This window comes from Haliotis rubra, unplaced genomic scaffold, assembly GCF_003918875.1.
Source record: "Haliotis rubra isolate DU_JTF1 unplaced genomic scaffold, ASM391887v1 Scf387, whole genome shotgun sequence".
Taxonomy (NCBI): Eukaryota; Metazoa; Mollusca; class Gastropoda; order Lepetellida; family Haliotidae; genus Haliotis; species Haliotis rubra.
This window is the reverse complement of record NW_025767065.1, coordinates 204,802-231,813: the sequence shown is the minus strand read 5'-3', so window position 1 is coordinate 231,813 and position 27,012 is coordinate 204,802. Positions and strand designations below refer to the sequence as shown.

At 40.0% G+C, this 27,012-nt stretch overlaps 2 protein-coding genes across 2 annotated transcripts in view; one reads left to right on the top strand and one right to left on the bottom strand.

The window, feature by feature from the left end:
• The window catches only part of LOC124286576 (probable ATP-dependent DNA helicase HFM1), a 33,490-nt gene extending 18,084 nt beyond the window's left edge, over nt 1-15,406 (top strand). Inside the window, 16 exon segments of the mRNA XM_046722944.1 lie at nt 296-343; nt 780-877; nt 1,639-1,767; nt 2,432-2,517; nt 3,512-3,595; nt 3,947-4,101; nt 8,378-8,481; nt 9,051-9,130; nt 9,498-9,624; nt 9,627-9,787; nt 10,177-10,843; nt 11,629-11,935; nt 12,325-12,678; nt 13,372-13,420; nt 13,813-13,883; nt 14,194-15,406. Coding sequence (XP_046578900.1) covers nt 296-343; nt 780-877; nt 1,639-1,767; nt 2,432-2,517; nt 3,512-3,595; nt 3,947-4,101; nt 8,378-8,481; nt 9,051-9,130; nt 9,498-9,624; nt 9,627-9,787; nt 10,177-10,843; nt 11,629-11,935; nt 12,325-12,678; nt 13,372-13,420; nt 13,813-13,883; nt 14,194-14,254 — 2,581 coding nt within the window. The 3' untranslated portion in view covers nt 14,255-15,406.
• Nucleotides 15,407-15,695: 289 nt separating this feature from the next.
• On the bottom strand, nt 15,696-26,424 carry LOC124286595 (eukaryotic translation initiation factor 3 subunit I-like). The gene is made up of 9 exons (XM_046722968.1): nt 26,299-26,424; nt 25,266-25,446; nt 23,250-23,315; nt 20,840-20,977; nt 20,119-20,246; nt 19,125-19,235; nt 18,434-18,523; nt 17,198-17,364; nt 15,696-15,843 (listed from the first exon to the last, which is right to left on the bottom strand). Exons 1-9 carry the CDS (start codon nt 26,299-26,301, stop codon nt 15,762-15,764), a joined length of 966 nt encoding a protein of 321 aa, XP_046578924.1. The 5' UTR covers nt 26,302-26,424; the 3' UTR covers nt 15,696-15,761.
• Between the last annotated feature and the right edge of the window lie 588 nt (nt 26,425-27,012).

Below are 27,012 nucleotides of genomic sequence, written 5' to 3'. Positions count from 1 at the left end.
GATTCCATGTTTGAACTGCTTCCCAACAACCTATGTTGGTTGTAAGAGGTGACTAAACAGATCTGGTGGTCAGTCTCTGTGTCTTGGTTGATGGTGTGCCCTAGTACCCCAACGGTGTGGATCATTGTTCAGAAAACAAAGAATATCTTTTCTCCACTTAAATATTTACAGGCAGCTGCCATGTAACTGGAACAATTCTTACTTTAAACAATTAACACACATACCAGCACATATTATGAATTGAGACAAAAACATGACTATAAGAGGTAACAGATTTATGGCGTGTTTTTTCCAGATATCCTTTGACTGGAAGGATCAAAACAAAACAGATGAAAACAAACTGGTAGGCATACTTTTTTTTTCATAAATGTTTATAATGTTTCTTTTCCCTTTAAACCATTTCATGCTGATCCAGGTGTTCTTAACACAAACTGAGTCTTGAGTGTTAATAGCAGGGATTTACCTTGAGACCTAGTATTTGAGGGTCCCTGGACGACAAAATGGGTGTGCCAGACACTTAAATATTAAGTTGTGTCCATTGTCAATTTTATGTGTATAGGACGCATGAATTCGCGTCCTGTAAATCCCTGTTAATAGTACAGCTAACCTGTTTATAGAGGTAGAGAGATACATCTCCTCGGAAACATCACTTGATCTCATACAAGCCATATTTCCTGTGGAAGCTAGTGTACCGTGATAAATGTTGTCATATCACTAAAATGTTTCATCTACACATACACAACTCCTGTCCTCACGAGCTGATCCTTTGCCACTTTCAGCTTAATGCAAGCCCAGTTTGGATGTCTTCCCATACAGGACTTCTCCTTGTCACAGGATGTCCTCAAGATATTTAGAGTTGGGCAACGTGTGGCAAAATGTATGTATGATATTGAACCTACCATAGGTAAGTTTTGTATGGTATCAGGTGACCAACATTGTATCATTTATGGTGTATCAAGAGTCTACTGTTCACTTACTGCTTTCATACAGCAGGAACATTGCTGAGTGTGAAGTTATAGTCCGTTTGGCTCAAAAGCGGACCAATGAATTGCAACCTAACTCGAAAACTAATAAACATAAAATACTCAATGAACCACTGATCATAATCAAAACATCATACCAACTCTGTGAGGTTTTTGCAGAATTTTTGTCCTAAAAATAAAAAAGCTGTTTAACAATCTATTATTAAAATATTGACACAGTTCACTATTTGTTATGAGGGAGGAGTGCAGAGAAAGGGACAGCCAGGTGTAACGGATGGAGACGGCACAGCACAGGTTAATGAATAAATAACTTTGTCTGTGAACGTGCTTCTCGAACACCTGGCTGTCCCTTTTGAGCCAAACGGACTGTAATCAACAAACATAGACTCTGGAAATGACATCATGAGCTGAATAAATTCAGTCCTGAGTTAATTTTGTAGAAGATGTTGAAGTCTCAGGGTGTCTTTGTCATAACACAAATGACAAAGATTCAAGAGGTCTCCAGATTCAGATACTAAAGGTGCAAACCTCAAAGACCTCAGCACCCCTTTAACTTCACCCACAAGTCAGTCTGACCTGGGTCAGTCACATGATGTGCCATCCTGTTATGTAAACTCCTTAAGTTTCAAATACTATTGTTGGCTTGTGTACCTAGGCCTGATGGAGTTCTTGTGGCAGAGGAAGGACTACAGAGCTCTGCTGACAGCCATTGAGCTGTTCAAGAGTACCAAGACCAAGCTGTGGGTTGACACCAAGTATGTTGCCAAGCAACTGGATGGCATTGGTAGGTGATGTTGGCAAAATACTAGAATATGTTTATCAATTTTACATAGCCTTAATCAAATCAGACAGACAAAAGTATGTAACGTATGTTATATTTCGGATTACACTTTCTCAGTAAAGTACAGATTCTAGCACTTTTTGAGGTTGTCCCATCTGGGATTGGAACCCACACTCTCAGAGTGAGGTACCTATTCGCCAGCACATAAAGTCAGTGATCTAACCCACGTAGCCAATGTGGCTTCCACAAAATGGAGGTCTGACAAATTGACAAGGCTCCCATGGCTGATGCTATTAATACACAATGCCATTTAGAAAGTGGCCAAATGCAATGTATGTCATGTTTGGGATTACACTTTCTCAGTTAAATACAGATTCTTGAACTTTTGGGGTTGAGTTCCATCCAGGAATTGAACCCACACTCTCAGATTAATTCACTTCAGAAGGGTCTTGTCTTGAATTTTGAACATCAATATGAAACCTATATGTCTGATATCTATGTAACAATATACATTCTTGATGCATACCAGTTTCACATATGTTTGGTTTGTGACTATAGAAGAAATTGTACATGCAACAATATACTTATTGTCATGTGTATATCTGATAATAAAGGAATTTTCTTTCTGAGGAAATTTTTGATGATTAATGAGAATGTATGCTTGTAGGTCCAACCATGTCCCTGTCACTGGTGAATGCTGGCCTGACGACCTTTCAGAAGCTGGAGCAGACAAACCCCAGGGAAATAGAACTGGTATGTCAGTAAAAGCGTATTGTAAAACTTATAGAACTTCGCATTCAGTAGTTTTGTTTGTTGTCCATCAACACTCTCATTTCAACTATACAGAGAGAGGCTGTAAATACTGGAATCTGAGCCAGACATTTAACGGGCAGTATTGTGAGCAATGATGACACACAATCAGTTAGTGATGACCTGTTCCATTAAGTTACATGCATGAGTTGTGTGGGACCTATTTCTTCATGGAATCCCCACGGGTAGGTTCAATCTACAATCACAAAGTCTGAAGGTTTGGGGACCATCTGTCTTTGTGTTTGATTTCAATAGGGACAAGTTCTTTCAGAAACTACCATGGGTACAATGTCACATAAATCATTATAAACATATATATAGACATGTTGATGGATTTTGAAAACAAGTATTGAAAAAGAAAAGGTATAGTTGAAAGAGTTATGGCCCTTGTTTGATCATTTGGACATTTTGCACAGGACTCGTAACTGGGACAGGTTTTCCTGGACACCACCATAGATTACACAGATAACATTTTGCATGCATCACTTTTTGTGATGAGTATGTTATCAAGTTTCACAACTGCTATCTGGAATAAATATTATGGCCCTTATCTAATTTTCTTTTGTATTAGCTCTAATGAGGTCAGGTTTCCTTTCAAGAATATGAATAATAAACCTTTTAATATATCTTCATGAAACGTTGCATATACTTCCTGCAAGTGTTGAACTGGTGTTTGAGGATGTTACTGAATTAAAAAATGTGGTTTCCCTTTTCAAGGTAACAAGGCTAATTGAGGGCAGTAGGGTTTCCTTTTGGTGACAACCTATCTTTTTCTTTTCATGAAATGTAGCAGTGTATAAACAGTTAAGACTAGTGCCTATCGTTTTCACAGAAATCAAAGATGTATTTATAACAATTGCAAACATATTGGCAGATATGGGTGACCTGAATGTATCTGATTTCCCATCTCTTTAAACATGTGATCTTCCTCTTTCAGATTGTGAACAGACACCCTCCATTTGGCAATCAGGTCAGAGATGCTCTTGCTGTTCTACCCAAGTATGAGATGTCAATTGAACAGGTAATCACTCAATATCTTCCAGTATTTTCCCACCCATGAATATCTGTGTTATAGATGGTCTTCAGCAACCCATGCTGACTTCGTTGATGATCGTTTCCCCAAATTACATGTGTCAATGCTCATAATGTCACTCTGATCCAGACGATTGTTAACAGACCATCATATGTGACCCTATATAACTTTAACTCATTGTCAAATAAATATTACCCTATCACAAGTTATTGGTTTATAGTTTATCATTAATACTCTCAGCATCTGTGTGACTAGTATTTGTTCATTCACTTGTTCCTGAACACTATTGTATGGATTATTATTCTACAAACATGTTCAATTGTTAGTGCTTTATTTCAGATAAACCACTACAAGACCAACACATGCGTGCTTGTAGTCAGCATCAACCTGGTCAACCGGGAGACCATCCAGTCCAAGAAGGGATCCACAAATCACCAGTCTGTGCTTCTCATTGGGGATCAGGACAACCACATTGTCTTCAAGTGGAGAATCATGTAGGTCCCCCTGTATGACATCATTGTCTTCAAGTGGAGAATCATGTAGGTCCCCCTGTATGACATCATTGTCTTCAAGTGGAGAATCATGTAGGTCCCCCTGTATGACATCATTGTCTTCAAGTGGAGAATCATGTAGGTCCCCCTGTATGACATCATTGTCTTCAAGTGGAGAATCATGTAGGTCCCCTTGTATGACATCATTGTCTTCAAGTGGAGAATCATGTAGGTCCCCTGTATGACATCATTGTTCAATGGACAATCATGTAGGGTCCCCTGTATGACATCATTGTCTTCAAGTGGAGAATCATGTAGGTCCCCTGTATGACATCATTGTCTTCAAGTGGAGAATCATGTAGGTCCCCTGTATGACATCATTGTCTTCAAGTGGAGAATCATGTAGTCCCCTGTATGACATCAGTCTTCAAGTGGAGAATCATGTAGGTCCCCTGTATGACATCATTGTCTTCAAGTGGAGAATCATGTAGGTCCCCTGTATGACATCATTGTCTTCAAGTGGAGAATCATGTAGGTCCCCTGTATGACATCATTGTCTTCAAGTGGAGAATCATGTAGGTCCCCTGTATGACATCATTGTCTTCAAGTGGAGAATCATGTAGGTCCCCTGTATGACATCATTGTCTTCAAGTGGAGAATCATGTAGGTCCCCTGTCATCATTGTCTTCAAGTGGAGAATCATGTAGGTCCCCCTGTATGACATCATTGTCTTCAAGTGGAGAATCATGTAGGTCCCCCTGTATGACATCATTGTCTTCAAGTGGAGAATCATGTAGGTCCCCCTGTATGACATCATTGTCTTCAAGTGGAGAATCATGTAGGTCCCCTGTATAACATCATTGTGACATCATTGTCTTCAAGTGGAGAATCATGTAGGTCCCCTGTATGACATCATTGTCTTCAAGTGGAGAATCATGTAGGTCCCCTGTATGACATCATTGTCTTCAAGTGGAGAATCATGTAGGTCCCCTGTATGACATCATTGTCTTCAAGTGGAGAATCATGTAGGTCCCCCTGTATGACATCATTGTCTTCAAGTGGAGAATCATGTAGGTCCCCCTGTATGACATCATTGTCTTCAAGTGGAGAATCATGTAGGTCCCCCTGTATGACATTGTCTTCAAGTGGAGAATCATGTAGGTCCCCCTGTATGACATCATTGTCCTCAAGTGGAGAATCATGTAGGTCCCCCTGTATGACATCATTGTCTTCAAGTGGAGAATCATGTAGGTCCCCCTGTATGACATCATTGTCTTCAAGTGGAGAATCATGTAGGTCCCCTGTATGACATCATTGTCTTCAAGTGGAGAATCATGTAGGTCCCCTGTATGACATCATTGTCTTCAAGTGGAGAATCATGTAGGTCCCCTGTATGACATCATTGTCCTCAAGTGGAGAATCATGTAGGTCCCCCTGTATGACATCATTGTCTTCAAGTGGAGAATCATGTAGGTCCCCCTGCATGACATCATTGTCTTCAAGTGGAGAATCATGTAGGTCCCCCTGTATGACATCATCATTGTAGGTCCCCTGTCATCATTGTCTTCAAGTGGAGAATCATGTAGGTCCCCTGTATGACATCATTGTCCTCAAGTGGAGAATCATGTAGGTCCCCTGTATGACATCATTGTCTTCAAGTGGAGAATCATGTAGGTCCCCTGTATGACATCATTGTCTTCTCATGTAGTGGAGAATCATGTAGGTCCCCTGTATGACATCATTGTCTTCAAGTGGAGAATCATGTAGGTCCCCTGTATGACATCATTGTCTTCAAGTGGAGAATCATGCAGGTCCCCCTGTATGACATCAAGTGGAGAATCATGTAGGTCCCCCTGTATGACATCATTGTCTTCAAGTGGAGAATCATGTAGGTCCCCCTGTATGACATCATTGTCTTCAAGTGGAGAATCATGTAGGTCCCCCTGTATGACATCATTGTCTTCAAGTGGAGAATCATGTAGGTCCCCCTGTATGACATCATTGTCTTCAAGTGGAGAATCATGTAGGTCCCCCTGTATGACATCATTGTCTTCAAGTGGAGAATCATGTAGGTCCCCCTGTATGACATCATTGTCTTCAAGTGGAGAATCATGTAGGTCCCCCTGTATGACATCATTGTCTTCAAGTGGAGAATCATGTAGGTCCCCTGTATGACATCATTGTCTTCAAGTGGAGAATCATGTAGGTCCCCTGTATGACATCATTGTCTTCAAGTGGAGAATCATGTAGGTCCCCTGTATGACATCATTGTCTTCAAGTGGAGAATCATGTAGGTCCCCTGTATGACATCATTGTCTTCAAGTGGAGAATCATGTAGGTCCCCTGTATGACATCATTGTCTTCAAGTGGAGAATCATGTAGGTCCCCTGTATGACATCATTGTCTTTGGAGAATCAAGTGGAGAATCATGTCATGGTCCCCTGTATGACATCATTGTCTTCAAGTGGAGAATCATGTAGGTCCCCTGTATGACATCATTGTCTTCAAGTGGAGAATCATGTAGGTCCCCTGTATGACATCATTGTCTTCAAGTGGAGAATCATGTAGGTCCCCTGTATGACATCATTGTCTTCAAGTGGAGAATCATGTAGGTCCCCTGTATCTTCAAGTGGAGAATCATATAGGTCCCCTGTATGACATCATTGTCTTCAAGTGGAGAATCATGTAGGTCCCCTGTATGACATCATTGTCTTCAAGTGGAGAATCATGTAGGTCCCCTGTATGACATTGTCTTCAAGTGGAGAATCATGTAGGTCCCCCTGTATGACATCATTGTCTTCAAGTGGAGAATCATGTAGGTCCCCCTGTATGACATCGTCTTCAAGTGGAGAATCATGTAGGTCCCCCTGTATGACATCATTGTCTTCAAGTGGAGAATCATGTAGGTCCCCCTGCATGACATCATTGTCTTCAAGTGGAGAATCATGTAGGTCCCCCTGTATGACATCATTGTCTTCAAGTGGAGAATCATGTAGGTCCCCCTGTATGACATCATTGTCTTCAAGTGGAGAATCATGTAGGTCCCCCTGTATGACATCATTGTCTTCAAGTGGAGAATCATGTAGGTCCCCCTGTATGACATCATTGTCTTCAAGTGGAGAATCATGTAGGTCCCCCTGTATGACATCATTGTCTTCAAGTGGAGAATCATGTAGGTCCCCCTGTATGACATCATTGTCTTCAAGTGGAGAATCATGTAGGTCCCCCTGTATGACATCATTGTCTTCAAGTGGAGAATCATGTAGGTCCCCTGGCCAGACATCATTGTCCCCCCTGTATGACATCATTGTCTTCAAGTGGATGTAGGTCCCCTGTATGACATCATTGTCTTCAAGTGGAGAATCATGTAGGTCCCCTGTATGACATCATTGTCTTCAAGTGGAGAATCATGTAGGTCCCCTGTATGACATCATTGTCTTCAAGTGGAGAATCATGTAGGTCCCCTGTATGACATCATCCTTCAAGTGGAGAATCATGACATCATTGTCTTCAAGTGGAGAATCATGTAGGTCCCCTGTATGACATCATTGTCTTCAAGTGGAGAATCATGTAGGTCCCCTGTATGACATCATTGTCTTCAAGTGGAGAATCATGTAGGTCCCCTGTGACATGGAGAATCATGTGTCCCCTTCAAGTCTTCAAGTGGAGAATCATGTAGGTCCCCTGGTATGACATCATTGTCTTCAAGTGGAGAATCATGGAGAAGTGGAGAATCATGTAGGTCCCCTGTATGACATCATTGTCTTCAAGTGGAGAATCATGTAGGTCCCCTGTATGACATCATTGTCTTCAAGTGGTGAATCATGTAGGTCCCCCTGCATGACATCGTCTTCAAGTGGAGAATCATGTAGGTCCCCTGGTATGACATCATCGTTTTCAAGTGGAGAGTCATGTAGGTCCCCCTGTATGACATTGTCTTCTAGTGGAAAGTCATGTAGGTCCCCCTGTATGACAGCATTGTCTTCAAGTGGAGAGTCATGTAGGTCCCCCTGTATGACAGCATTGTGTTTAAGCTGAGAATCGTGTAGTTCCCCACCATGACAACATTTTTTGCTCAGAGAATTATTTCAATTCCCCATTCTGACACCACTGTCTTCAAAAGGAGAATTTTATGGGTGTCGCTGTATTTCATGTACACATAGGGATGACAACTTACCCGACCTCCATGACCTCTTGTCCAAGTTTGAGGTGTGATGTATCTATGTGTGCATGTCTATACTGGTTACTTCCTGTACTAGTTGGTTCAATTCTTCTCCAGTGACAGCCAGATTCTTAGAGATGATGTCTGGAAGCGGAGGATTGATGTGACTCGGAGCAGTGCTGGCCCAGAACTCTATGTGCATCTCATTAGTGTGCAATACGGTCAGTGTGAATACTTCACAGTTTACACTTCAGGTATAAGAAATGTGATATGGTCTGTGCTGAGCCATTGACAATCAAATGTTCAGTGGGTATAATTTACACTTAAGTTTAAGGGAATTGATACAGTTTACTTCAGTTATAAGGAATGTGGTACTCACTAAACATGTGCCATCGATTACCCAGGTTAATACATATCTTCACTCCATTATGCTAAATACCCTGGAGCCATTCACCATTGAGCCTGGAGCCACTGGATTGCTACCTTAGCATAGAGTGTTTTGCATCAGACTCAAAATAAACTATGGTAGAAAATGGACAATTGAAGATGTACATTGGAAGGCTTTGAAGAAATGGTGCTGCCTAGGTATTGAGGTTTTCAACTGGTTGTCTGATTCAAGTATATGCACACCATATAATGTGGCATTAAACATCAGATACATATACAGAACATATGCTTGTTAATGTACGAGTCTTTAGGACTCTGTTGGAACATTTTGTGCAGAGTTCATAATTACTAATAATTTGTAAGGTAAAGTGTTGTTACCAACCAAGAATTCTCTGTATTACAGTTGGTTTGGATATCCATACGACATACATACCAGTCTACCAGTGGTGTAGTGAGCACATGCAGATGACAAGTCATCCCGGTGTAAGTCATCAGAGGCCTGGCTGTAGCCAGGTCACACAGGGACAAGTTGTAACTTTGAACAATAGGATATTGAACATTTCCATGATATTTTGAACTTGCTAGGGTTTTATTAGTCAAATTTGTTGAGCATGTTCTTTCTTCTACTTATTATTTTACAACAACACAACAATCACCATAATCATATATAAGGACTGACGATGTTAATATCAATGCTTTTAGGGCAGTGCTGCCATCAATGATGATGATGATGGTTTACAAAATAAATGGTAATGCCTTCAGGACAGAGCAGCCATTGCAGCCATTGATGATGATGATGACAACAAGGATGATGATTTAAAAAATGATAAAATTATAATGATGCTTTCAGGACAGTGCAGCTATCAAACGTCCCCCAGCAGACCAAGGACAACAGACACAGCTTGGGGCATCTGCTCCGCCAGGGCGGTGTAATCACAAGTGTCACAATAAGGCCCAGTGTGGCCACAAGTGCTGTAAGGAGGAATTTCAAACCCTGGCCAATCAGGCACTATCAACAAACCAGTGTCTCACAACATCAGCCCGGTGCGTAATCAGAAGGGTGTCGATGCTCAGATCAGAATGCTGAAGAGTAAAGCAAGCTCACTTGATCTAATGTCAGGAGCATCCAAGAGGAAAAAGGTAGGTTTGAAAATAAGTGAGTGAATATGGGCTTCACACATCGTACACATGAGTGGAATCAAACCTAGGTCTTTGATTAACCAGGCTACGACACTGACTCAGTTTGAAAAGGAGTTTGATTACCGAGATAGTACTGACATCCTTTAAATGTGACGAAGACTTGAAGTAGTTTATTCTCAATGAGGAAATTTAAAAACATCACTGAGGCCATATAGGCTGATCATTTGTCCACTCCAATTAAAATGCACGGGCATACTGAATGATTCTTCTCTAGAATGACATAGATAAAGATATGTTACAAGTCCTTCAGGCAAACAGTATACATGTATAATGTTTCAGGAATATTGTTGAAAGATTGAATAAAGAAAGTTTCTTTATATTTTGTACAGATGTGTGATATGAAACGTGGTCTGGGTTTGCAGCAGTATGCCTACCAGAAGCCTCCTTCCATGAGAACATATGACCAACATAGCAAACCACAGCAAGCACCTGCTCACTCCATACAGGAACCAATGCAGAGACACCAGCCATTCAACTCCAGAACCATTCTTGGAAACATTCTTGGAAACATCAAATATGGTGTAGGTGGGAGGAGGATAGATCCAGGGCTCAGACGAGATAGCAACATGGAGAAGCATTCCTTGTATCAGGATCTATATGCAGATGAATGGCAGGATGACTCTGATGTCAACACATTCCAATATGGTTTGACTGGGTTTGATAATGAAGATGGCAGCATATCCATGCAATATTCATGTCCAAACAGAGGTTCGACGGATCCATGGAAGGAAAATCAGTCCCCAGCTAAACTGAGAGGACCACCACCAAATCAGTTGTTAGGAGACATGCAGAGAGGATGTGGTACTGCTGGGACGTTGGGATCATTATGCAATCTTGATGATGCTGGAGAGCTTGACGACAACTGGGACAGTGTGAGCATACAGCAGGGGCCCTCTGCACTGCAGTCCCGGAACCAGTCACCAGCACACATCTCTTGTCATGATGACTGGGCTGAGCTCCATATGTATCAGAAGGATAGAGAAGCGCTTGAACAAGGTTGTGTATCATTCAGACAACTCAACATTCAAACCATGGTCTTTCACTCTGCTATGATTACATACTTAACCTAACTTCCTGTAGCAGTGTTATCTTGGAATATGTCTTAACAGAATACTCACCTTGAGTTAGTTTACAGACCCAGCAAGTATGTTTCAAGTACTTAAACACAACTTTGTTTTTGTGATATCTTACATATTTACATAATTACAATAAGTAACTGTTCCAGTTTTGCACAGAATGTTTGTTACATTGTCTTGGAGTAGAATATAAATGGGCACCAGTGTGGAGAATCGTTCCCCTTTAAGGTGAAATTTGTCTGTCAACCATCAGACTCTAATGAAACATCTCTAAAACGGCTTGATGGATTGAGATGAAACATTTTGTAGTTGTCCCGACCACTATTGTGACAAATTCAAGTATCGATGGCATCAAAATTGAAAGTTGATAAATAAGTGTTTTTAGTCAGGTGAACCGAATGATAATCAATGTGATATTTTTATAAAATTTGTATATGCACACAACATACAGACAGTGTTGAAGAAACACATTGTTGCTTTAAGAGTATAGTCATACTAAATGTTATTGTTTGTGTAGAGATGTTTGATATTGAGCATGATGGCCTCTCACCCAACTATTTACAAGTGAAGACCACCAGGAGCTGGTACAAAATTTGGTTGTTTTTTTTCCAGAGATATTTGACAAAAACAGTGATTCACCCAAGTATTTTCAAGTAGTGACCTTATGGAGCTGTTACAAATTGTGGTTGTTTTTTGTTGTTCCAGAGATATATGATGTAGATCCTGATGGTTTTTCCCCTGAGTGTTTTACCAGTGCTGATCTCCAGGAGCTGGACAGACACAGCAACCTTCAGCCTGAAGACACCAGGCAGACAGAATCTTGTAAAACAACAACAAACATTTACCCATCAAGGAACAGCTACTTACAACTTCAAACATACAGCAGGCCAGTTCTTCAGCAGAACCAGTATAGGAATGGTGGCAGCGTGGCAAGGGATGGACACCATCTGTCACATGCTGGTGTAGAGGTTGTCAAGGACAACACTGGAGCATTTACAACAAGTCAGTCAAGGTAACGCTTGATCATACCTGAATTTGAAACAAATGTTTAAAAGCTCTTTGTCTTGATCTTGGTCCTGCTTCTGATATTATACGTTGTATGCTTCTCTCAAGGGTAATATGGTCTGATGTACACCTGTTTGTAGCACATGTTCTTCAAATACTGGAATAATAATCATTGTCACCAGTGAATACTGGCACACTAGGAAATGGAGGTGGAATTTAGGAAATAATTTTCCTCAAACTGACAGAAGACAAGAAAATGGTATGTGGAAGCATAATAGTGTGCTGTTTGAAGATTAAATGCTCATTCATGTTGTCATACATAAACATAAACTTGCAATCACTTGTTACTTATTAAGCATATCTTATGTTATATGAATTATAACGGTTATGTTTCAGTGATGATGAACTATGCTATGTAGGAGAAATACTTGGGAGACAGGACTATGAATATGATACACTGCCACCTTCAAACCACACACCAAAACCACAATATGGAAAATTGAGGACAGGTAACACCCCAGTCCCACCAGGTCCCGACAATGCTCCATGTGGTGACAAGCTACTTGTAGGACAGAAAACTCCTCCATACAGTTCCCATCGACGGTCTTCTACATCCAGAAAACACAGTTTCGGGCAGGTTGTGGCCTGGGTTGCTGACTCAGACTCCTCTCCCTGTAGCCAGAAGTCCATTCCAAGGTCAAGGACACCACTGCTCAAAAGGAGCACTCTAATGGTTGAGCTTCAAAAAAGGTAATGCTGAACTCTCGAGAAGTTTTTGATCAGTTGTGTATTTACTCACAATATCATTCATATTGGGTACTGAAAATTTTGTTTGGATATTCAATATATATTTTTACTCTAAACAGTTCAGTTTTGTGTATCAATTTGAAAATAACAAGTGTTTGCCACTGATATTTCAATGTCCCCCACCACTAAAGAATGGAATATCTATATTTACTGCTTTTTATTTTTTGGTCACATACAAAATGCCTGAAATGACTGGTGTCTGCATAATCCCCCAATGTAGGCTGTCACCAAATTTGAAGACATTGGGTACAACAGTCCATGAGATATCGCATTAACAAGAGTTTGAAAAGTGGTCAAAGTGTCGTGGTGACCTTAAAAATAAGGTCAAGGTCACCCCAATCGACTGTGTCTGTGTAATCCCCCAATGTAGGTTGTCACCAAATTTGAAGATATTGGATACAACAGTGCATGAGATATCGTGTTAACAAGAATCGGGAACAGACGCCACTGAATACATCTGAACGGACAGGAGCCGCTGAATACCTTATGAACATTACAACTAAGAGCTTGGATAGTTGTCCTCCGCCGCAACGTCATATGTAATGTTTCTCACACACATCCTGAATATTTCCAAAAATTGGCTTAGCCATTGTTTTGAGGCAAAACATATTTCTGTTTGAATACTCTATTTGACAGGACACCCACAAATGGCTCAGGGACCAGTGATAATGAAGAGAAATCTGTGGTAAGTTACTATTGCAGCCAAGTCTAGAATTTAAATCAATTTGTTGTCTTAGATTACATTGAAATTATTGTTGGCTGACTGGCAAGAATAGTAAAGTTTTGCCTTTAATTGTCAACAAGCAAATGGTGTACAGTACTGTAGGTTAGGTACATACTCACTTGCTTGATACATGTTTGCATCTATACCAAAATGTTCTGTATATTAAATAAAGTTCTATATCCATAGAAATATTTCCCTTGTTCTTTGGTGATATAGCTGGAATATTGGTGATCTAGCCACAGTATTGTTGACAGCAGGGTCACAGATAAACCAGAGATATTGGTGATGTAGCTGGAATATGATGATTGTAACATTCCACTCACTAATACATAGCAGCTGTTCCTTTGTTTCAGCAGCTGTCTGTGAAGAAAGGTGACCTGGTGTACCCAGAAACAAACACATCCAGCTTCTTCCATCTGTTCAGGTATGGTCAATGGTGGTGTGAGATATGTTTTAATGTCACATTCAAGAATATTACATTTACGACATTCTTTTTAATAACTCCACTTACTGATATTTCATAGAAAAATCCTGAGTAGAAAAATACAGTTGATATACAGTGACATACATACATGTGCATCTGTGTGTGCCTGCTTGTACCAGTCTCGACATCTGCCATGTCTACTAATACATTTTCAAAGAATAGAAACTGATTTACTCATTGCCATCATTCAATATGTCATCTTTGCTGGTGTGTCCCACATATTTGTTGATGTGTAATGTTTGTGTTTCAGGCCCAACGTGACAGATGACATGGGTGACATGAATGAAAACATTTTCGCTGGCATTTTCTGAAACCTCTTCATCAAGACACATCTTGCTGTCAAAGCTTGAAGTTCTTTGACATGACTAGATCAGAGTTGCCTGTGCGGAATTTTAGTTCTGTGAACTATAATAATACACAACGTTTAATAGGTATATTTTATTCTGGATGTCCAGGTGTGGAATGACTGTCAAGTGTGATATTGTGAACGTCACACCATTGCTTAATTTGATTAGACATAAATGTACCAGAAACTTGGTGTTTCATAACAGTAGATTGAATAATACAGGAATGTTTCACTTTTCCTGATGTTATGACAGTCTGTGATATTTACCCAACTGTGATATAAACATTGTTCATTAATGATGCAGTTTCATAACACTGGCGTACTGTTCTTGCAGCCTGTGGTTCTAACAAAATAGTTGGACCTGACAGTGTGGAATATTTATTAGTTTATTAAACTATTTATCAACTGTGTGTTTGTTGCCCCAAAAATAATCAACAGTCCATTGTAGATAACCAAAGCTTAATGTTAAAATCACTGATTATAAATCAACCTAGATCAACTATCCCTCGTCAGTCTAACAGTCCCAATCTAATCCATTTGAGTCACTTATAGTGGAATAACATCCTGATAATGTATTCTAATCTTGCACATGAATGTTACGCAGGATGTACATCATCAATTACACTGACTCCATTGCTGTGGGCCCATTGGATATGAGGAGAAAGTGAAAAGCATTCGCCTCTTCATTCCATCTTTACCTTTATGTACTGATAAGGTACCGTCATGAGTCCTTTTCAGCTTTTAGCTTGACTGGCGGTGTCTGAGGGTTTCAACCCATTTTCTGTTAACTATTGACGTAATACTGAAAAACATCAAAAGTTGAAACACACAACTTTCTGCTTGTGACTTACAGCTTTCTACCAGTCGTAAATTCTTCTCTTAAATCTGTTTGTACCAACACTGGTCACAATTATTTTTGAAAGAAATCCAACCAAATATAAATCTGAAATACAAAGTAAACTAGTTTATACTGTAGTCTTAAAACGAACTGTTTTGTTCATATAGATGTTTTGAAATATCTGGATTTATCAGACTGTAACAGATTTGATTATTTACAGACTGCTGCCACACCAACCAAAATGCTGGTGAAAAGATTCACATGAAACTAACCACAGACTGACTGACTGACTGAGTTTGGTTTTACGCCGCTTTTAGCAATATTCCAGCAACATCACGGCAGGAAACACCAGAAATGGGCTTCACACATTGTACCCATGTGGGGATTCGAACCCGGGTCTTTGGCGTGACGAGTCAACGCTTTAACCACTCGGCTACCCCACCACCCCTAACCACAGACAAAACTATCAATAATCTCTCAATGTTGCTTAAACCAATTCTTTTTGGAGTTTGGTTCCACTGTACCATATGCAAATTTCTTAAAATTCTTAAAACAACACAACTCAACCCAGATTCATATATTTTAACTTGACTGATGGCTTTTTACATAGGAAACGGAAATATACAGACATAAGTTAATATTCAAATTTAAAGTCGAAGTAAGATTGATCAAAAAAGTGTACTCTGAGATAGCCATCTTCTCCTCCACTTGTGTAGCTGAAACACAAAAAAGACCATAAGTCAGTTGACAACACATTACAAATAATTATCACCAGACTACCGGGGGCAGTTAAATTCATAATGTTAACCCTTTCACCCATGTTTATAACAAACCAAACACTATCATAGTATGTACTCGGGGCTTATTCGGACTGATATGTGTTTGATACAGTGGTCAAAGTTTGTAACAAATGCCAGTGTCTGGTTCCACAAAGCACAATTGTGGCATTCATTGATCCAAGCACTATCTTGGCATTGACTGATTGTGTTGTTGGATGCATAGAGATTTCAGCACTGTTGTAGTATCGACAGATTATCAGCACTATTGTGGTATTTCTGTCACTGTCACGAATTTCTGCTACATCAGACATCCTGAAAGGTATCCAGCAAGAACCAAACAAACCCATAGAGGACAGTACAGCTAACATTAATCTGCACCTATGAAGGCCGTCGGATACAAGGAAACTATGCTGGTTAGTTTCTTTGAGAGGCATTTTAGAAGTTGTGTAGATGAAGGAAAACCAAGTTTATGAATGTTATGGATAGTACTTTCTTTATTGCAATGGTCATTGTAAGTTTACTTAGCGCTGCCTTTGAACCTAATCAAAACCAAGTTAAATATAATGGAAATGATTTCATAAAAATCAGTGGGTACTAACACGGCTATCAAGCAAGTGATGTTAGTACCTACACCTACCCCGAAACGTCGCACCCATTGCAATAAAGAAGTTGACTATCCTACAACTTGGTTTTCCTTTATGCTGGTTAGTGGTAAGTCAGTGTGCACTTATGAACACCATAGAACACCAAGGACTAGTGCTGCGCAATATAACCGGTTTACCGGTTCAGACATGAAAACGATACGTATTGCGATACGCTGATCGAAAACCGGTATTTTGACATGCATTCGGAAAACTTCGTAACACTCGGAAATCTTCGGATATTTCCGTTTTTTAAGTTTTTCCTTTCCTTTTTTTATTTGTGCCAAATATTATTTACATTTGTTTTTGTCATGATTAAAAGTTTTTATTAAATCTTAATCAAGCATAGTGATTTTGTTGTGTTTTTGCTTTATAAATGAAGCATTAACTCGATTATAAGTAGTTTTTTTTGTTAAAAAAAACCCTTCTTGCAATATATTGCAATACATATCGCAATATCTTGTTGACGCTTTTGCATGGCAATATATCGCAATATGAAACTTCTCTGCAATACCCACCCCTACCAAGGACCTACTCTGGTTAACTACTTTAATCTGCTCTTATGAAGTGCACATAGAACCAGCAATCTGCTCATACAAAATGCAAATGCAAACTCCTGATCGGGGTAAAGAACACAAAGCACAACTCACCTTTTGCCATCAGGATGAAATGAACAACTGTTGATGGGACCAAAGTGACCCTTGACCCTGCCAAACTCCTCCTCAAAGATCATGTGGAAGAACCTAGCATCAAACTTTCCAATCCTTGTTGACGTGGTTGTGACGTCCATGGCCTCCTGACCACCACCTAACACCACCTGAATCAGAGACAAAATACAAACACTGTTAGTACAATGTACAGGAATTTCCCTGCCCATGTAGCCTAAGTGTTCATTTAACTTGGAATTGACCTCTACTGAAGATAAACTGTTTCCATACAAAACTTTAATCAGTATCCCTTGAATTACTAGCACATGAAGGTGAGGTAGAATAGTGTTGATGTTGTCTTCAAGATGCTGAACTTACACATCCATGTACATGTAAGTGTTTATAGACTTGCCCTACTAAATCCCATGCTGTTGTTTAACATAGTTATCCCACTCTGACACAGTATACTGACACAGAGCCAACCTGCTCTTGTTTTATGCTCGTAATGCCATAAAACAGCGGTAACAACAAGTACAGTACCAGGGAGAAATCACTTAAAAGGACATCGATTACACCTGGTTGTTGACAAGGATTCAAATATAATCAAAACATATTCATAGCTACCACTAAGGGTTTCAATGCAATATTTTTTTTTATGGAAGGTATGATCTCTAAACAACAGTTTGAGGAAGAAATAAGCCTGTCCATATTTTTGCCAATCTATTTCCTTGCTTGTCCAGAGCACGACATTCTATTGTGATTAACACTGTGGTATTCACCATCACAGCTTCCTTTCATTTGTTTTACGTCTTTAATGCAGCACACAAACATATTCTAGGTATATGGCAACAGTGTGTAAATAATTTAAGTCTGGTCACCGTGTTTGTTTTCAACTTTTGTTGCACACTCCAGCTTTATGACAAATATCAGTGGTTGACCTCATAAACACTGATCCACACAGACAGATCTGATAATATAGATGCTGAGCACGATGACCCAATCTATTATCCAGAATTGGTTGCCGGGAAACTTTTTTTAGTAAGCGAGAATCACCATGGGTAGTATCCAACAGAACAATGGAAATATGGTGCCCTGAATAAACAAAGATTGGTGGTCCCGTGGAGGTTTGTATTCTATCGTGGACCAGACTCTTTACAAAGTAATAATCCTTTTTTAATTTACTCCTACATAGGAATTGGGTGAACAATCCTTAGGACACATGTGGTCAACAACACTCACATGTTCATAGATAGGTGAGAGGGAGGCGGAGTTCACAGGTCGCTCGGTCTTGTAGCTCTTCAAGAAGTCAAACGTCTTCGTGTCAAACAGCTGCAGAAGAATATACAGGAATTGGATGAAACGGAATCAATCACAGCTCACACACAGATAACAAAGATAGGATAAATACTCTCAAGACTCCAAGAATGGCTTCAGATATTGTACCTATATAGGGAATCAAACCTGCTTTTAGGCAGGACAAGCTGATGCATATCCACATTCCAAGCAATCAACTGGTGATGGTGTCACCAGTAGTGAGCGAGTGAGTTTGGTTTAACACCGCTTTTAGCAATATTCCAGTAATATCACGGCAGGGGACACCAGAAATGGGCTTCACACATTGTACCCATGTGGGGAATCGAACCAGGGTCTTCGGCGTGACGAGCGAATGCTTTAACCACACGGTTACCCCACCGCCCAGTATTCACTGTAATAAGTTCTTTAGAAAATTACATAGAAGGATAACTTTTAAAACATGCACAAGTCACATTTGTCATCAAGATCTGGAAGTAGTGAACATTACAGTCCTGAGACTAATCCTCCCCAAGCAGAACAATATTAACAATGTGGATCAACCCTATTATTTAATCCTACGTCAGATATCCAATGTCTAAATGCCTTTCACAGATGTGAGAAAATGGTACTCTCTCACCTTGGACGATGTGTCTTTTGAAGCTGTGATGAACATAGACCCGTCTTTTGATAACTGAATATCGTTGATGTTCTTCGTGTGTTCCTTGACAGAGTTCACCTTTTCGCCGGTCTGTGAAAAGTCATAAAATATCTCTCACACACAGCAGGGCAAACAAAGATTTGCTTCATTGCCATTTTTTGTGCCCATCCCATGCCTAATATCTAGCCTTGACCATGACCATGCCTAATATCTAGCCCTAACCATGACCATGCCAAATATCTAGCCTTGACCATGACCATGCCTAATATCTAGCCCTGACCATGCCAAATATCTAGCCTTGACCATGACCATGCCTAATATCTAGCCTTGGCCATGCCAAATATCTAGCCTTGACCATGACCATGCCAAATATCTAGCCTTGACCATGCCTCAAGCCTAATATCTAGCTAGTTTTGTTGAAGTAATGTTTCCCAACAGCAAGTAGACTTGCAAACATCTGTTATCATAATTTGAATGTTTACGATTGTATAAACTGTCAGCTTATGGACAAGCAAGTGAGTTTAACTTCAGCACTGCATCAGCATTGTTTCAGCCATATAGTGACTACATACTAGCTACAGAAACTGAACATTTATGTGGAAGTATTGAAACAGGCAATTTACTGGTGCCATATGCGGGCATTATAGTTTCTCATTTTGAACACTGATATTTGTCCTAAATAAACTTGTTAAAATGAAATATTTAGCAGTAGTAGATTGACAAAGAGTTCACAGGGTTGGAAATTTGTCCAAAACATGAGCTCCCCATTGTGTAGAGCATTTCAGTAGAATATAAACTCACAAAACACTAATATCAAACCAGGATCAAACCATCGATCACCTGCTATCTGAACAGACACTCCATCCACTTGACCACAGGGCAGTCAATACACCAAGTTATTGTAACCCAAAGCTTCAGCATCATAGGGTAATGTTTTAACAACAAGGCTACCACTAGAACAGTGTTGTCTTACCTTCAGGTCGTACTGACATATTTCTCCATTCTCATGGCCAGTGATGATGCATTCCTCGTATGGCCCCCAGATGGCCGACGTGATCTTTGACCCATCGATTGGTATCACCATCACTGGTTCATTGGAGGCTGAAATGTTTGTAAAATCTGGGTTACCACGGTTACACACAACTAATAACGAAGATTAGAGAAAGTCTATGAGTAGTTGTTTGTTTGCTATCCAGATGGTGCATCCATTATTGAGTGATGCTATCGGTCAAATCTTAGAACAGAAATTTATTGTTATGTACAATATATAAAGATGTATGATCAAAGATGTTGTTATCCATAAAGTTTGTCTATATTACACTCAAACTAGTTGGATATTTTCATCCAACGGAATATTGACTCAGGTGTTTGAAATACATGTTAAAAAAATGTTGAGGTAAAAGCAATGTAAACTGGCGATGACGTCATCAATGAAATGTTAACGTTTTAGGATTCGCATGGCGTGTATGGAGTTTTGTGAAAGTAGTTCATGGATTGACGTAATTTGCATAGTTATCAGATTTGGATACCAATTTTATCAGATTGCTTTACTGCACCAATAACACCCTCCATTAGATGATAGAGCAAATTATTTAATGGAAACAATAGGCAATGACAAGGACCCCTAACATCCATGCATATCACATGAATGTATCAAGGAAAATTTCAGAAATCACTCAGACTGTTGTACTTACAATCATTGATGTCAAAGATATCTATCTCACAGGGTAATCCCATGGTCTTGTCTGTGGTGTACATGAGGAGGTTCCCGCTGTACGAGAAACCACATGACCGGACAGCTGTGCGTGAATCCAGAATGTTCAATGTCTTGCCTGTAACACACCAACAATACAACTGTTTCAGCAGAGATTTACATTTGACACATATTAATATAATTTGATTACATTTTTCATAAACATGTGTTAAGTAAGTATGCTGAACCTGTGAAAATGCATACCGAGGAAGTGCAAATATGAAATTGGTTGGTTGGTTTGTTGTTTAACACCGCATTCAGCAATACTCCAGCTATGTGCCAGGGTCTGTAAATATTTGAGTCTGGGCCACCTGATCCTGTTAATCACAGGGTGAAGAAGTAGGTCGTCCGGTTGGGAAGCGGTACTGGGTTTGGCTCTGTCAGGCTTCTTAGGTTGACGAACCAACTTCTCGCTGGCCAGAAGGGTGCAACCAAAATCAGTAGTATGTTGATGGTGGCCAATAGTTCCTGTATTACTTTTGGTAGCAGAGCTGGAGGGGGGAACGCGTAGGCATTGAGACCCTCCCATGATATTGCCAACGCCTAGAGGTCCCACGCCAAGGAGTCTGGGACTGGTGATACGAACTTTGGAGGTTGGTTGTTGAACCTTGTGGCGAACAGATCTATCTGAGGCCGTGATAACGGGTAGATCATCGACTGAAAGATCTGGGGCAGTAACTTCCACTCTGTCGGTTGGATCGGGACAAGGCATCGGCGATCACATTTTTTACTCCAGGAATGTGTCTGGTTCTGGCTACGATGTTGAGTGAGTCGATGAGATGGAAGAACCTTATCGCCCATTGTAGCAGATTCGCCGATTCTGTCGAGCCAAGATGATTTATATACCAAACCACTGTCGAATTGTCTGATTGGATCAACAGACTGGTTGATTGAAGCTCTGTTGCCCAATGTGAGATGGCTTGAATTACCGCCTTGAATTCCAGCTCGTTTATATGAAGCACCCGTTCGTCGGATGACCACAGCCCGGCCACTTGGTGGTCGAGGAAGTGAGCTCCCCAACCCATGAGGGATGCATCGACGAATAGGTGATCTGGCTTGATGTTGTGATCTGGATCGGTTCGGTGATCTACTTCGATGTTGTGATCTGGATCGGTTAGGTGACCTAGATCGGTCCGGTGATCTGATTCGAAGTTGTGATCTGGATCCATTCGGTGATCTGGATCGATTAGGTGATCTTGATAGGTCCGATGATGTGGATAGTAGTTGTGTTCTGGATCGTGACTGTGATCTGGATCGATCCGGTGATCTCGATTGGGCTTGTGATGGTGATCTGGATCGTGAAGGTGATCTAGATCATTGTGGTGATATAGAATGATGTGGTGATCTGGATCGGCGATTAGGTGACGAAACCTGAAGTGTTGATTCATGATGAACGTCCCCCGGCGACGCTGTTGTAGCCAGCTCCATCCGGTTCAATGAACTGTGGGGAGACAGTTGGCTGGTTGAACGGGGTTGGCCAGGCTCCAAACAAACTGAGACAGTCGAGGGGATATGTACCGATGATCTGGATGATGATAGTGTCGATCTAAGGTCCCCTGGTAGTGTAGATGGGACAGGCAACGAAGAATTATCGATCACAACCACCCGCGATTGATCTGACGCTATGGAAGGAGGTGATTGATGCGTACGTAATAGGTGCTGAACGTCCTAAGATAAGTAAGAATCTGATGAAGCGTCCATAAAATCCTCTTGAACCACAGATGTCGCTCTCTTGCGTGAAGGTACGATTTTCTGTCGCTGTAACTTGATACACTTGGCGGGAGTGGGATCAGATTCTGTTGATATCCTGTCCCTATCGGCGATTCTCCGTGGGCAAAATCCTCATCTTTTAGTGAATTACACTTGCCACATTGTTTGTTCCAGTTACATTGTCCAATACAGTCACTGCAAGACGAGTGAGGGTCGAGGGTCGAATAATTCGTCTTGCATTGAGCACAAACTTTCCTTTTCCTTGACTGTTTATAAAGTTTTCCCCATGATGTTAGGGTGAAATAATATCCCTAATATACAGCATGTCCACAGAGCCGTGCCACAAGAAAGAGAATGATCATTCAAGGTAGTCACGTGGGCAATTAGTGGAGCATGCTGCAAGCATTATTAGGAACTAGGAAGCTAATTAAGGAGAGCAGCATGGAGTGCACAGGTGAATGGACAAGGAGGCCTATGGAAAAAGGTTTACAGTCGTTCCACTAAAAGTCGAAGCAAGAGAGAGAGGTGCAAGTCGTGAGATAGGATAAGTTTAAAATTATTACCATGTTAAAATATGTTTTATGAAAGTATTGTAACAGCCATAGACATATTTTTCTACTTTTCTTAAGAAAATAACTCACCTGTCTCACAATCCCATAATCTGCAGGTGTTGTCTGCAGCACCTGTCATCACCTTGGTGGTGTCCCCTGGTCAGAGGTCAAGGACATTCAAACTCTACATCAAAATCTCACAAGGATATCCAAGGAGAAAATGACAACTTGTCCAAATTATGATACTAAGTAAAACAATAAATATATTAGGTTAAAATAGTAAACAAACATTTCATCTCTGACTACCTCCAATATATTTTGTAAGTAGTTTTGTTTAAGCTCCTAAATTAAAGCTGCTGTATAAGGATGTGTTTTTGTTAATTAAAATGTCACAATAATTAGCTTTTGGTTGTTATGGGTCACAAAAGTGTAATTTGAACTCGCATCTGAACTTAGGCTGTGTAATTTCACCTGTTTAGTAAATTAGAGTTACCTGCCCTTTGTTATGCTTCTGGCAAAGGATTGAGAAACTATTCAATCATTGTGTTGAGGCGTAGATTTTGCTGGATTGCTCCTGAACTGTATAATAGGCATATAAAAGGATTGTTGCTGAGAGGTAGGGGGACTACTACTTGTGTCTGCTGACATTGATGCTTTCAAGACCACTGTCGTCTACATTGATCTCCTACCACTCGTCTAGCTCCCAACAGCTGTCAACAATCTTCAATCCGTGCATCTGTTTACCAGAAATATCAAGACTTTGGTGAGTTTATATTTCAGATTTGTGACCCAATATATTAGATTTGTGCTCCAATTGTACTGTATTGGGATTCTAATCCATTATTATACTAACATTTGTACAGCGCCAATATCCAGCTCAGTTGATCAAAGGTGCTTTGATTTTTCCTTGATCATTGGATGTCGAACGCAAATGGCGCATCGTATTATCAATCTCAACTCCATGGGGACCATACAACTCTTGCAGCCACTAGGCACACCGAGTTAATGTGGCTTTCGCATCCTTACAAGGTACCCCTTTACAGCTGTACCTGCAACTAGGTGTTTGCACGTATTCATGTGGCCACAATCTGGTCATATACCAACAGATTCGTGGGTTCTTTTAAGTGCACAGGGTTGTGTACTGTATACTAGGGGTTGTGACAACACTGAGTGAGTCTGCACGCAAAGTTAACTCCAAGGTTTTTACGCCCGGTCACAGGTGGGCTCAATCCTGACACCTCAAGCTCGCTGGATCACAAGCATTGCTTTTATTCAATATATAATTAAACATTATAGACTTGTCTGTGTTCTATTTTGCTGGTTCAAAGGGCACTCACAAGACTTTTTGTCACAGTAATTTCTAAACCGTAACACCACACTCATTATTCGAGTACATAATGGTGATGAAGTCTGGACCAGATGATCCAGTGACTGACATCATGAGCAATGACAGGGTACAATGATGTCATCAACGAAAACACCAGGTCCAATCCATTAAATCCACACAAGAAATGGGCTTCACACACTGTTCCCATGCAGGTTATCAAACTCGGGTCTTTAAATCATGACAAGTGAACGCTTTATCTACTAGGTAACCCCACCACCCCCTTGATTAAGAGTATGGCGACAGTGATGATTAGAATTTCTTTTATCTATCAAAGCAATGTTACTACCTTCAGTCAGTGCCAAAACATTTTTATTCTTCTTGCCTGAAGTTGTACATAACCATGATTTTCAGTAGATACGTTATTAGACTATTACTACCTAAGCCTAGTTGAAGACAATCATAAACAAAGTGTTGCAAATAGTAGTTTCAAGGATCAAAATTAGTAGTTTGGCCATAAGATTAGTAGTCAACTAAATCATGATGGATTCTGAGAAAGATAATATGACACTCATCAAGAGTGACGCTAAATTTCACATACCTCCAATACCACATTTCCAAATTATTAGCATTACATTTCTTCTTGTCTCTTTTTGGCAAAATTGTATTTAATCCATATACTTGTCTATATATATATATATCCGACTTTAAATGATTTTTTTCCAAATTTTGTAGAATTTTAAGTGCAATCTACATGTTCAGTTCAGCAGTTCCAAGGATACAGTTAACATCAATGCACCAAACTGCACCATTGTGTCCCTGGAAGGTGCCAAGTCTTTCACCATTCAATGAGTACCAAACATTTGGCTCTTGATCCTTGGCTGATGAAAATATCAAGTCTCCTTCTCGGCTGTATTTCAGTTGTGTTATGGACCTCTCGTGTCCTTGAAGCAGTATAGGCCTCTGTAACAGCAAATACATCACATTGCAAACTTTTCATTGGAATAAGGATTTCCCACCAAATATTTGGGTTGTCGCGATTCACTGATATATATACTACTTGAAGTAACATTATAAAAACAAAACAAAACCAAAATCCACCACTTGTTTCTGCAATTTTACTTCACATTATCAGTCATGGCACTAGAATTCCAGGTAGTAAAATAAAAGAATCAGGCACTTCTTTCTGGTAGTATTGGCCAAATCTCCCTTTATCATTTCAAACACGATTGCACCTATCAATCAATTATGTTGCAACAGGCATTCGGTCACCTCTATAAATAACCATCTTGTTAACTATTTGCCACTCATAAGCTAACTAAAACATTTCATATTATATAAACCTAATCATGTAACCTACAGTTCTAATCGTTGTATCATGCCAATGCAAAATGAAGCTGCTTAACCATGATATGTAAGGCTTCATCACTGTGTGTGTTCTGATAATCTACTAAATTTAATATGTTTAATATATTGTTTATCGCCTGAAGTTCATAATTTACAACAGCTGGTCATGATATAAACTGAATAAATTGGAAGTTTGGGGTAACCTTAATAAGAAAAGCACGAGGGCATGAGAATGAATTTAGTAAGTTTACGTTAAAATGTGAGGAAAACACACACCATCGATATGACATATGGCTGATTCTTGCCGGCGCCATACCCAGCAAATAAAATCAAAACGTGAACATTTTGGAGACCGATCGGTTCCTGAATGTACCCTAGAACGAAGAGACATGGCACACTAAAATGATACCATTCTGTCTTCGCTCAATTAGAGAAATAATGCACAATTTATAGATACTTTAAACTTACCATGCTGTCTTTATGATGGATAGTCAAACAGGAAGCATGGGCAAGCGGGTGAAATTGCGCATGTGTAACACATAAAGTACTCTGTACTCAACATTGTTGAATCATGTTGTCGTCTTTAAACGAACATGATCTAGCCCATCTGCTCCTGTTTTCTAAGCAAGCCTTCATGTGAACACAGTGACATACTGCAATAATTGTCTTGAATCCAACAGGAAACTCATTTCATAAACAAGTAAAAAGGAATCTTAAACCAGCACTTTCATGAACTACTCAACAAAAACGTCAAAATATATGACACGTCGAGCAAATGAGTTAAGTAATTTCAAGGAGCCCACCAATCATTTTATTTTGTAACCTTCGAACAATTTACTTTGCTATGTTCAACCAGGGATACTCTACAACAGGGCCTTATAGAGTCTCCCTGGTTCAACCCGAGAATGCAATATCTTATTTTCTCTTTAAAAAGTTTTCATTTGTGTTTTGCATTCATTTATTCAGAGACCATAAACCATAGACGCATAAAAGACATCTGGCTTGTACACGTCTTTGCTACAACCCCACCTAATATTTTCAGTCTACCGCTCATATGTTTCCATAGATCTTAGAACCACAGACGAAGGGTCAAATCGTCAAATTTAAGGCGAAATATCTCACACACAGACAAAGTTTAGCCGCCACAAAATACGACAGTTCGCGTATTTATTCCTTCTGTGT